Below are 12,868 nucleotides of genomic sequence, written 5' to 3' on the forward strand. Positions count from 1 at the left end.
ATTTTTTCCAGATTATGTAAATTTCTTTAGTTGCAGAATTTGGCTTTACACAGAAACTCTGTTGCACCCTTAGCTGTGCCTCACCGTGTGCAGAAAGGGTCAAGAGACCAGACTTGTTTCATCCTTCTGTGTCCACTGCATTACATCTTATGTTTTCATGAGCAAACATTTGTAAACTGAACTCGTATTTTTATGGGAGCACATTACACATCCACTGATTTCCAAAGTGGGATGGGCAGTATAAGGCAATGGCACTCATGCCACATCCTGCATGGAACTCCCTGTCATGTAATGATCTTCCCCTCTCTAACTGTTCAAGTGTGTTAGAATTAATTTAAAGCACATGCAGTACTTCTCTAATGTTGCCCTTTCGTGTAAACTGTGATCATGAACCACATGACTGAGCAAGGCAGAAATACCCTTCCTGTTAATATGGGCTTTACACCATGAGAAACCTGCATAATACCATTCTTCAGGGCTCTGCCCTAACTCATAACACTTCTTTTTGTTGTTATTCTGAAAATGTTTTTGGTGTCTGGAAAAATGCCATGTGCTATCTCAGACATAAAGGAGTCAGGCAAATAAACCACACTGGAAAAACTCTCTGTGATTTGCTTAAGTAGCAATTTAAGTGAATAGGAAATCAGCTGCTCATCTAAATCAGAAGACAGTCACAGCCAAAAAATCCTATTATAGAGACCATATTATAAAAATGTGGATTAGGAATTTCCCTAAATTCTATTTACAGAAGAAAGTGCCGGATGAAGATCCAAAGGATCTCTTCCCTGTATATGGCAACATCTGTTTCTTACGTAAAAAGTGTCTTCAGGACATTTAATCACTCTACAGTCATTTCTCCATCTAAAAAGGAGCATAATAAAACTTACATTCCTTCGTAATGTACTTTGAACTCCATGGATGAGAAGAGCTATATGAAAAAAAAGTCACATTTTTATTACTGTTGTTACTATTAAGCTACCACAATCAAGAATATTTGTCAAATTATGGGTTTAATGAGGTATGTTTATCAAAAGTAAGTAGGGGTGCTGGCAGAAAAGCCCCTATTCTCCTTTCTGAAGTTGGTCATACAGACAAAATCAATTAATATAGAAATGTTCCTGATAAATTCTGGAACAGAAGAGGAACCCAGGATGGACACTACTCAATTTAAAAGATTCAAGGGTCACAAAAGTGGAAACACATTTGCCCCACAGGACCTCAGTGAGAACAGATGGCACTACCGACCTCTTTCACTGTTTACAGCACAAGGAGAAAGAAACATCCCGACTTGGATAAATCCATCAGCAGCCCAGCTGTTCAGGAAAAGCCATTGGGAGCCCCCTCTGAAAAGCAGGAGGCCAAACTTGGTGTTGACAGAAGCAATGGGGTGGGTAACACAGTCAGACAGAAGGTGGACACCAAAAACTGCTGTTACAAACCACGCCACTGTGAGAATTAATAGATGTACAGCCCACAATTGGTTTCGTAATGCTCTGCTTGTGCCACCTCGAAGGAAGCAGCTGAGGAGACGTAAAACCAAGTGAGGAGATGCCAGTTTCACAGTTAAATTGCTGAATTTGGTAGGATCCTTGTTCCTTCAGTCCCTTAATATGTTAGCAAAGCAAATTTTTCCACTTAGTGAATCAAATTGTACACACTACACCACTTTATCCCTCAAGCTCATTTTCTGACTGAGCAATGCTCACCAGTAAGTGTAGCCCAGCCTTCATTCACATTTGCACTGGCACACAGCAAATATGAATTCAGGCCACACTTTTTTGTCCTTTTCCTGCCTAAAAACCTCATGGAAATGCACAGCACAAGTACAAGGTTTCCTACTTCTAATAATGTGCATTTCGCTATAAAAATAAACGAGTTGCAATCAGAGTTTGACAATATTTGAAAGAAAAAGTTGAGCACATGATCAATGCTGTAGAAAAAAATCCGTAAGAATCTATAAAAGTTAAAAAAGATAGCATTTTCCCAATTTTGGTAAGAATGTTTAATTATTGAACTCCACAAATACCAACAACAAAAATCATGAATAGTAAGAACCTTCTACTTTGATAAAGCTCAGTTTATACTTTGCTAAAATTCCTATTTCTCATTCCAGCAACATTTTCTTTGGGAGGTTCTCAAAATCCCTCATAGCACGCCCACAAAATACATCGCTTATCTACTTTACAGATGAGAAAATCAAGCAAAGCATAATTAATTAATTCTCCTAAAGTTGTAATCATCCCTAATATAGAGATCAAAGATTCTCTATTGCAATCCTGGGAGTAAGGGAGCAAAGCAGAGAAGCAGAAGTTAACCTCAGTCTCCAAATGACACGGCACATCAGTGATAATGCTCCTTCTTGCAGAGTGCTAAGACACTGATTTAACATTAATCTATCAAATATGCCCACCTCTCTCAAGGCTGTAGGCAGATGGATGTGCCACTAAGACAAATGATGAACTGCCATCCTCTGATGTCACAGGCCTTGCCACTTGCAATCAGAGCAGCACTGGAATGGTACTTAACTGCTGAGAACAGAGGTTGCATGAGATACAGCTGGGACTGAGATCCTGTCAGGATGGGAGAAATCTTTTCCTTCCAAAACACAGAGCTTCTCCAATAAGCTGGAGGTTAAAAACAATCCTGCTAAATAACTGATGATTTCATCAAATGTGCAGGGAATTCAAGGCTGAAATATGTATTTTGCTTGATAAGAAAAGCAGACACACTGAGAGGGAGACAGTAAAATACATTAACCACAGACTTAGTAAGAGGGTATCAAAAAATATTCAGAGTTTTCAGAAAACCTTCTTTATAATCCCAAAATCACATGTAAGGCAGTTATGGGAAATCTCTGGCTGGCTTTTCTTGACAGAAACAACTGCAGGTTGCCAAAAAGTCAGCCCTATCACAGACCTGCATCATCAGCACCCATCAAAAACTTGTATTATTACCCCAGGGGAACCAGTCCACCATCCTCAGAAACCTGAGGGATGTGCTTTTGATGGCCACTACATCCAAAATCAATTGTTAGTTACCATAACCAGGGCTTAACCAAAATTTCAATCAAATGCAATACAATCACAGAGCGGTAACAATTCAGCCTTGGTCTAGAGAAAGAAGCTCACTGCTATTCTTCACAGAATCACTAAAATTCAGTACATTTGAAGGTTTCACAAAACACTAGATTTCTTTGCCATCACGCATAATGTACTTCCCAGCTTAAATGCACTACTGATGTTGCAGGGATGTTGCCTGCAGAACATGCAACCAGGGAAACACCATATATTGATTACAGTGCCAAAAAAAAAAGCAATTTTCGCCCTGGGAGCTACAGGAAACCAGAAGTTGAATATAACCGAGCATCATCCTGCAATAGCAACAAAGAAACCTGGGATATCTGAGCAGGAGCAGAGCTCCATGGCACAGGATATTCCTCAGCTCTGCTCAGTGCCAGCGAGGCGCATTCCACGGGGAAGTGGTTCCATGAGAGCAAGCTCATGGTCTGAATGACCAGCAATCCAGAAAGTATGACAAAAAACTCAGGAAAAGTTCAGAGAAACTGCACCAATCCAGGCTTTGGAGGAACTGGAGTGTGCATTTTTGCAGCGGAATAAGGAAGAGATGAAACAGACCATGAAAGACAGCTAGAATGTTGACCCTGCCCGAGGCCAGGAGGCAAGACAAGGTCATGGCCCTCTCCAAGGCTGTGGTGATGTGTGCTGCAGCCCTTAGACTCCCCACTGGGCCCTGCAGAGGAACAGAGTTCACCCAGCTGACGCACGACAACAAAGCAGGCACATGCCCAAGTCACATCTGGGTACAAGACCACATAACAAACCTCAAAAACAGAAGACAATTGAACTTCTTTGTCTCTTTTTTTGTCCCTCTCAATGAGGAGCAGCTGAGGGAGCTGGGGAGGCTCAGCCTGGAGAAAATGAAGCTGAGGAGGGACCTTATCACTCTACAACCACCTGAAAGGAGGGTGTAGCCTGGTGGGGGATGGCCCCTTCTCCCAGGTAATGAGCAATAGGACAGAAGGAAATGGCCTCAAGTTGCACCAGAGGAGATTTAGACTGGATATTAGAAAACATTTCTTCACCAAAAGGGTGGTTGAGCATTGTAACAGGCTGCCCAGGGAGGTGGTTGAGTCAGCCACCCCTGGGGTATTTAAAAGTGGCACTTGGGGCCATGGTTTGGTGCTTGGCAGTGCTGGGTTAACACTTGGGCTCAATGATCTTAAAGGTCTTTTCCAACCTAAAAGATTCTGTGATTCTGTAAACAAAAATGAACAGATGAAAGCCACAGGCTGAAGTATGAGAGATACACTTTATCCTCAGTATCAGCAGGGTTTTAAATACATCAGGGATGAATGAAGGATATTGATAGATGAAAGGTTTGCTCACTTGAGTTCACTTCTACAGCAAATTTTTTCGCTAGATTCACTTTTGCGAAAGTCAAAGTGTAATAAACAAAGTTATTCTCTGTAGGGTTATTGACAAGAAAAAAAGAGTTATAAGTAGTATTGATTTGGGGTGAAATGGTAGAACGTGACAATCAATAGAGCTTAGTCAGATATAAAATAGAAGGAGTCACACAAGTCATGACAGGATTATTACAGGAGACAAATCCTGGTATCAGCCAAGGAAGGGAAGAAGCGGTAAATGGGATTCAAAATATAAGTTGTGGATTGCTTTCTAGAAAAAATAACCCTAAATTATTCATTCTAATGTTTTAATATGTGAGGTAGTTTTTATTTCAGCATATTGTCAGTGCTGTTTTTCTAAAGCTTTAGAAACAAATTCTTTCCACCTCCATATTATTTTCATTAAATGTCATCAAAGCTCTTTTCAAATCTCTGAGAGAAGTATGATTATCCTTATTTAACAGATAATGAGAAGATAGAAAGAGACTGGAGCTACATTTTCCAAACCAGTCAGTAATGCCGCGTGCCTTGTGTCTAAATACACAAATCCATAAAATGAGAGTCCTACGGAAATGAAATTTTCAAAGGTCCCAGGAAGTCACAACTTTGGTCAACAGCTGCTTACAAGTTCCCAAACTCTGGGTCATGGGCTGGGGAGCCAGAAGCTGAGCCCTCACAGCAAACACAGCAAGCGACGTAAGCACAGTGAGCTTGCTCACAGATACAACAGAGCCTAAAATAGGAGGGATGCTAATTCACAGTCCCCTGTTCTAATTACAAAGCTCATTATTTTTACCACTCCAATGACTCAGGGTGAAAGAAACCCAACAACCGTATATTCTACCACATGAAAGGACTCTACATTTGCTGGGATTTATACAGTGCCTACCTTCTGAGCACAGCCACAGTGGAAAATAATAGCAATAATAATCAGAACAGCAATGAATGTTTTTCACTGGTGATTATGCACAATCGTTCAGTGCATTGCCTTTTCCTAGACTGTGGACCGAAAAAAAACCCCAAATTATTGAAAGATGCTAAAATGATTTACAAATGAAATTCGATACAGAATTAGTTACACTACTGAGGTGAAAGGCAGCAGCATTAATAACGATCAGCATTGCACAACAATTTATTGCAGGCTGTGATGAAAACTATTCCATTCGAGGGAGATATGAACCATATTCTGAAGAACCTCTTGCACTAATCCGCTAAATAAGCGCTGACAATCAAACTGTGGGATATGCAGAGCCTCAGGGAGGAGGGGGCCTTAGAATAGCTTCATTTTTATGAATGGAGCCATAAGAAGGAGGTTAGAGAAGGACAGGAGCACGCACAACTCCAGTCCTGAGAAAGGCACAGGACAGGCTGAACAGCACCACCACACCGAAACATGAGCTGCCCAGGAAATCAAGGGTTACACAGTGGCAATAAAATAAAATTAAAAAAGAAAAAAAGCCATTGATTTCTGAAGAGGGATATGTAGTGACTGCAACAGTTTAAAGGCTTTTTTAGCTGGAATCACATTTGCAGTCACGGGATTTCTATCAGAAAATGGCATTATCGTCTCCAGAGAGAAAACTAGGACTGAATCACATCAGGAGGAGGATGGACAAGATGACCTTTTGAAGTCCTCTTCAGCCGTATTCCTGTAAGTCCATATTCAGTGACAGAAAGCACATCTGGACTGGAGCTGTTGGGGCTTAGGCATTCGAGTTAGAAAATTTTGGCATAAGTCTTTGGCATGAGAAGAAGCCCAAGCAATTTTTATATTGGGCTCTGTCTGCCATTAGTGATGCGATTCAATCATAAAATGGCTTATTCCCCCAACACAAATATATAATACTATGCTGGAGCAGGAATGTGAAGCTGCTCTCATTATCACAGCTAAGTTCATTTTACAGCAAAGCAGTTTACTTTAAGACTTTTCCAGTAATCCAAGTCTAATTATGGAATCAATTTAAAACAATTTTGTAATTAAAAGTACCTGCTGAAAATATCTCACAGGCTCAATAATTTAAATGATAGTGTTAAAAAAGTAATTAAAATTAAAAAGGCCAAATGAGGCTGGGTCGCTTCTCCACTAGGAGAGTGTTGAAGGACGTTGCATTTGCTAACCCGAATCGCCAGCTTCTTCCCCAAATTCCTGCTTTCCCCTGCTGCATGGGGATTTCGCACTAAGAGTCATCCAAGAGATGTCTGAGCGGACCGCGGCGGGGCAAGGCGGATTTTCTTTTTATTTTCTTTTTTTTTTTTTTTTTTTTCCTTTAAATTCAAAAAATTACGCTGTTTCAAGACGAAGCTGTACTCAGGGAGAGCCAGCGCTCCCTAGCCGGGGCCGGGGTGAGGCTCTCTCCTGCCGGGGGTCCCCACGCAGGGTGCCAAAGGCTGCGCGCCCCCGCCGCGGGCACGGGAGGGGTGGGGGGCGCAGGGGGGGAACTTTCCCCGCTCCCCCCGGGTCGGGGCTGCGGGGACGGCCGGGGATGGGGTGGCGCGGGCCGGGGCCGGGCGGAGGAGGGGACCGGGGACGGGGCCGGGGCCCCTCACTCACTCACCGCCCGCCGCCAGCCCCGGGCCGAGGCTCAGCGCCAGCTGCAGCCACAGCGCCGCGGCCAGCGCCCGCCGCCGAGCCGCCGGGAGGGCACCGCCGCCGCTCGCCTGCTTCCCATGACACATCTTCTGCCCGCCAAAGGCATCCGGTTCGCCGCCACCTGCAACGAGAGAGCCGCTCCGCCTCGCCGCTGCCCGGGGCTCCGCGCCGGCTCCGCGGGTCGCCCCCGCGCCGCCCCCCGCCAGCCCCGGGACGCGCTCCCGCCGCCCTCCCGGCCCCGCGGCTCCCCCGGCCCTGCCCCCGCCGCCGCCGCCGCCGCCGCTACCTGCGGGGGCCCCCCCGCCAGAGCCGGCGGTACCTCCGCGGCTGCTGCCGCCGCCTCCGCCGCTGCGGCTCGGCAGCCTGCCGGGGCCGGGCGGAGCGCACACGCACACGCTGGCACACACACACCGACACACCGCACACGCACACAGGGACGCGCAGCCCGCCGGCCCTACCTGGGAGCGGGGCAGCGGCCGCCGCAGCGCGCACCTGCCCGGCCCGCCCGGCCGGCCCGAGCGGAGCGGAGGCGCGGGGAGCCGTGCGCGGCGGGAGCGCGGGCAGCCCCGGCGTGCGGAGCACGCATGGCAGCCGGGCACGGCCCCGCCGCCGCTCCGCTCCGGCCCGCCCGGGCACCCCGGGACGGCCCGGCCCGAGGGGACACCCCGGCCCCGCGCCGGGGGGCGCCCCAACGCTGCCCAGGGTAGGGGAAGGCGAAGTTAAGGCTTCGCTCCCGGTAGTTTCTGCTACGTTTCTCTCTGCCGGTTTTCACCTCAAACGCGGTTTCGTGGTGCGCAGCTCTGAGGGAGCATCTTTGGAATGCCCCGTGCTTCGTCACGTAGGCAGAACGTTAGATACGAGACGCAGTTCAGCAGCGCCGGTGGCAGCGCTGCGTCTTTCACAGTTTTTGGGAGTGGGAAGGTGTGTTCCTGAGCACTCTCACCCATCAGCTGCCGCCGGGGAACGGCGGGACGCCTGGGCCTGCCGGCTGGAGCGATTTGCTGTTAGGAATCAGCATCCGGCTATATTTAGTGAATCTGTGAAATTCACAGCCACGAATCACTGAATCAGAGACGCGGTCTCGTGGCTCCAGCAGCTGTGGTAGCTCTGTGTTTCCTGCTGCCATTCCCTGCGTGCTCCCAGGGGTATCGCCCCTTTGCCCGCAGCCGGGCATCGCATCTCTTCCCTTGCTCAGGGGTAGCAGAGGGTGTCCTCTAGCTGAAGAGGGCTCTGCTAAGCAGATGAAGGTGTTTGGCACACTCCTGGCACACAGCAAGTGGAGCAAAACCAGGGACAGGGAAAGACACATTTGTAATGAAACACACCTATGCTCAGTACAAACACAGACCCAAAGCTACGTGGGATAATATTATATAGCAAATCCCGATGCTTCAAAGTTAATAGTAAATACTGGTGAAGTTCTTTTCAAGTGTCTCAGCTACCTGATGCTGTCTCCTCCAAGTTAAAACTTAACTTCTTCATGAGAAATGTTAGTTCAAACCATGTATCGGTTCAAACGCCAGCATAAGAAGCACGGTTCTTTATCTCCCCTGAAGAAAATGGGCATCTCACAGTAAAATGCAGGTATTCTGCTAAGAATGGGGAAGTATGTGGCCAATGTTCAGCTAAGAGAATGTATTATGTCTGAAATACCTTTGCTGCTCCTTTTAAACAGGAAAATTTGAAAACTAAAGAGCATTTTCACCAAGCATCATTTCCTGATCAGGTCAGTTTTCATTTCCCCAGCCAGCCCAAAGAGGGAGTTCAGGTCAGAAATAGCCCTCGTAAGCCGTGCAAATACAGCACAGGCACAGTTACACGACAGAGATGTTCCTCAGAAGCAAGAAGCCATTGGCTACTACAAGTTCCAGGACAGAACAATAATGCAGCAATTCCTGTTATCTGTAACAAGAGGATCTTTATTTTACCGGTTTGGTAGGTTTCATTTTTGAAATCAAAATAGCAAGAGATAATATCCTGAGCATTCTGATGCTATTTGTGTTCTCCATCAATTAAAATGCAAAGTGCTGGATGCAATGTCTACCTTCAGTGTGGATGGAGCACCCAGATACTTCAGAGGAGGAAGAGGCAAATGAACTAATGTCTGTCAGCATTGATAGGTACTACTTAACCCTTGTTTCTGCCATTTATTCCTATCCCCTGTGTGGGGATATCCTATGTGGGCAGCTGTACCTCTGACAGTATTCAGCCTGAGGAAAGACAACTGAGTGCTCCAGGCACCTGTCAGCCACCCCACGTGAGGAGGACCACCACTGGTCCAAACAGCACCAGGAAATCAAGATTTTCTTGTGCAGCAGCTCCTCTTCAAAATCTTAGTGAACTGTAAAAATTCACCTCTTGCTGAGCAGGGCATGTACGTGCAAGGTAGTGGCGGTGGCTGAAGGGGCTGGGGGAGCTGGCCCCTCCAGTGGCTGAAGGAGTGTAGCGGGAATCCATGTCAGCCAAGAGCAGGGAAGGGCTCCTGCAGCCCAGGAAAGCCTAAACTGAGTGAGGAGCAGCAGAAGGTGGAGGAGGATGAAGCCTGAGGCAGCCCCGACCACAGAAAGGCAGAGGGGAAGGAGCTGCTTCCCTTTGGCTTGGACTTTGTTTCTGGAAGGGATGGATGGATTGCCTGAAGGGCTACAACCGCTCTGTGACCAAATCTGACATCTGTAATCAATTCTAGTGCATCCTCCTGAGCTGAAGTGGGGCCAGAGCAGTGATCAGCAGGCTGGACCTGAATCTCTGAGCTGCTGTTACATAGCACCGACTGTAAAATACAGGAGGATTTGTCCCCTGATTATCCCACCCAGATTTCTGTCATGATTTCTGTGCCTTCCTACACTTGGCTGCCCCTCCACTATTTTTTTTTAAGCAAGTTACAGATGAGCCTCAAACCTGTGGGGACTAACCCTGAATTGCCTCTGGTGGGGATAAACCCTCCCTGGTGCTGGTGCAGATGGGCTGGAAACAAGTCTGAGAGATTATGTGACATTTTTATTGTTTCATGTGTACTCACAAAACTGCTTCATCTCCCTGCACTGCTTCTGCAGCTAAAAAATGCCACCCCTCAGAATGAAGATGAAAAGTGCCAGTGCTCATCTGCACCCTCCAGACTCAGGTTTCTGTTGTTTGGGCCCAGGAACATCGAGGTAGTGATGGGAATGGGGGAGATCACATCTTCCTTGTGGCAGGTTGTGGGTGCTGCCATGTGGTGAGAGGCGTTCCTGGCCAGCTTCACTCTCCTTGGAGGGAAGATGCTTCAGCTCTGCTCCAGCTGGTGCACACAGTCAGCTCCTGGCTGCTTCTAGCAAGTGTAGGGTGGGCATCCCAGCCAGATTCTGGCTGGCTGTGGGCTTACAGCTCATCTTCTCCTGGGGTTCTGTAGTCGCCTTCATGAATAAACAATTGTGTGTATAACTCCTGTAGTTGCAGGATTTCAGTTTTGTCTTGCCATACACTCATCTGCTTCATTCTCTTTGTTTTTATCTTCTCATGTGCCCTCTTTTAATTGATTATCTTATTCCAAGGTCTGTACTGGGTAAAGAACTAGATTGGAAAATTCATTTAAATGCATCCAACCTAAAAGGCGACTCCTCACCCCAAGCCAAGTGACAAGAGCAGCAACATTGACTCTGTCCGGAATTAGGAATATGAAGGCCCTGCCCACCCTACACGGCATTTGTCCCTCTGGATACAATACAGTAATTTTCTCTGTGTGTCAAGAAGTAGAGACTATCTTTCAAAGCACCCAAGGCAATGTGAGATTCTGTGGCATCACCCATCCAAGTGGTGCCCTTGCAAAATGAACCTGTGTTGCACAGCTGCTGCCATGGAACATGAAAATATTCAAGAATGCTCAAAAAACCAGGCCAAAGTGGGACAGGAGAAGCCAAATCTGCTGTAGTCTCATTCACACTGCTCATTGGGAAGGTGTCTGGACTCAATTGTTTCCAGAACTGCTGACAGGTATTGTTTCAAAGGGAACAAATTCATTCACTCAAAAAAAGAGCCAGGGAATGAATGAACTCACCCAGTCCTCCACCATCCTGACAGGAAGGGAAGGAAAATTGGGGAAAGAAGAGAAGAAAGTCATGGGCTGAGATCAGAACAGTTTAATAATTGAGATCAGAACAGTTTAATAATTGAAACAAAGTAAAATATAGTAAGAATACTAATGATAATAATAATTAGAATGAAAAAAATGGACAGAGAGAAAAAGACAGAGAGGGAGGAATAAGCCCCAAGAGAAACAAGTGATGCAAAACACAGTTGCTTACCACCCTTGATGTCCAGCAATGTTTTGTCCCTCTGGGCCAATTCCCCCAAGTTTATATCCTGAGAATGACTCTTTATGGTGTAGAATATCCCTTGGGCCAGCTCAGATCAGCTGTCCTGGCTGTGCTCCCTCATGGCCTCTTGTGCAGCTCCTCACTGGCAGAGTACGGGAAACAGAAAAGCCTGGATTTAGCCTAAGCACTAAAACATCAGTGTGTTGTCAACACTGTTCTCATACTGAACCCAGCACTTACCACCCACTAAGAAGAAAATCAGCTCTGTCCCAGCCAAAACCAGAACACTGTGGTAAGAGTCAGCTGGGAAAGAGGCTTTGCATTCCAAATTCTTGGGTACACTCTGGTTGGCCTCAGTGCATGCATGAGTGGTCATGGGCATCTTTTATTTGCTAGCAAAATGTAACCCAAATTATTGGGTATTGGATTAAGTGTTTGGGGGGTTTTAATTACCACATTAAGATATTCCTTCTCTATTTTACCTCTCTCTTACCTGCTCAAAAACAAGGCCAGAAGGAATTGTCCTGGTGATGTGGCTGCTGGGTAGGTAAGTTTCATCCTTAAACTGGGCTCCAGAAAGGGTGAAAAGGAAGTGGGGAGGATTGCAGCTGAGGGAAAGAGAGAATTTACCTGTGGTAGTGTGGGACTGTGAAAAAACAGACACCAGGGCATGTTAGTGGCAGTGGAATGAGTAAAGGTGTGGTCAGTCCATGAGGAAAAGAACAGCTTAACACAGAAGTCTGCAATTAATTATTTTAAAATATAAAATGGCAATGACTGGCATTGAGATTTGGCTGCAGAGCATCAATCCAGACTGTAAGTACATATTGTTGCAAAACATCCTCCAGACCTCCTGGCCACAGACCAGCTTCCCATTTCATCGGCCACAAGGAAGAGCTGTTGCCTCCAGCTCACAGGTATTTACTGGTGTAAACACAATTCTGCACACAAAATTAAGAAAAAGTGCTCAAGTGTCATCTAACAAAATGCAAGGAGTTGCTAAAGGGAGTTCTGAATGCCTTGGAAGGCACAAAACTATTCAGGGCTAAGATTCATAATGACCTTGTTGTGTCCTTATGAAAGATAATAGCCTGAGATATGCTGTATTACTTGTATTCTTAACAGGCTCAAGTTTCAGGCATTTTCAAGTAAAAACTCATTTGTTGAACTCCCTTATACATCAGATAAGGCATTCAGTCACTTCCTTCATACCTGGAATACACCATATTTCCCTTTCAACTTAGAAATATTAATGAGCTGATATTTCACAAAAATAAGGTGTGCCTGGGTGACCCTGGGGAATTGCCCATTATTAAACCATGTAAGAACAAATAGATGCTTTGCAAAGGAAGGTTTTATCTTCTTAGATGTTAGTGGTGACGTTCTACTGTTAATATTCAGGAATTAATGGGTTCCTGAGTGCTTTCCAATCTATTCCCAAGTGTGCTCTGGTCCCCAAAAGGGTACTCCTGGGGACCCTCCTCTTCACCATGACATTGCCTTTGCTTGATTCTGCAGGAGGCTGACCCCCCCCCTCCCCCACCCCCCCAACATGTCTCT

The 12,868-nt window shown here is 46.1% G+C and overlaps 1 protein-coding gene across 1 annotated transcript in view; it reads right to left on the bottom strand.

Annotated features, from left to right (window-relative positions):
• The window catches only part of SUSD4 (sushi domain containing 4), a 72,634-nt gene extending 63,161 nt beyond the window's left edge, over positions 1-9,473 (bottom strand). The window contains exons 1-4 of the mRNA XM_086875215.1: positions 9,395-9,473; positions 7,960-8,017; positions 7,303-7,412; positions 6,982-7,137 (exon numbers count right to left, since the gene is read on the bottom strand). Coding sequence (XP_086731341.1) covers positions 6,982-7,137; positions 7,303-7,412; positions 7,960-8,017; positions 9,395-9,473 — 403 coding nt within the window. The remainder of the gene's footprint in view (positions 1-6,981; positions 7,138-7,302; positions 7,413-7,959; positions 8,018-9,394) is intronic.
• Positions 9,474-12,868: the final 3,395 nt, after the last annotated feature.

This window comes from Cyanistes caeruleus, chromosome 2, assembly GCF_971803275.1.
Source record: "Cyanistes caeruleus chromosome 2, bCyaCae1.hap1.1, whole genome shotgun sequence".
In the NCBI taxonomy this organism is placed as follows: domain Eukaryota; kingdom Metazoa; phylum Chordata; class Aves; order Passeriformes; family Paridae; genus Cyanistes; species Cyanistes caeruleus.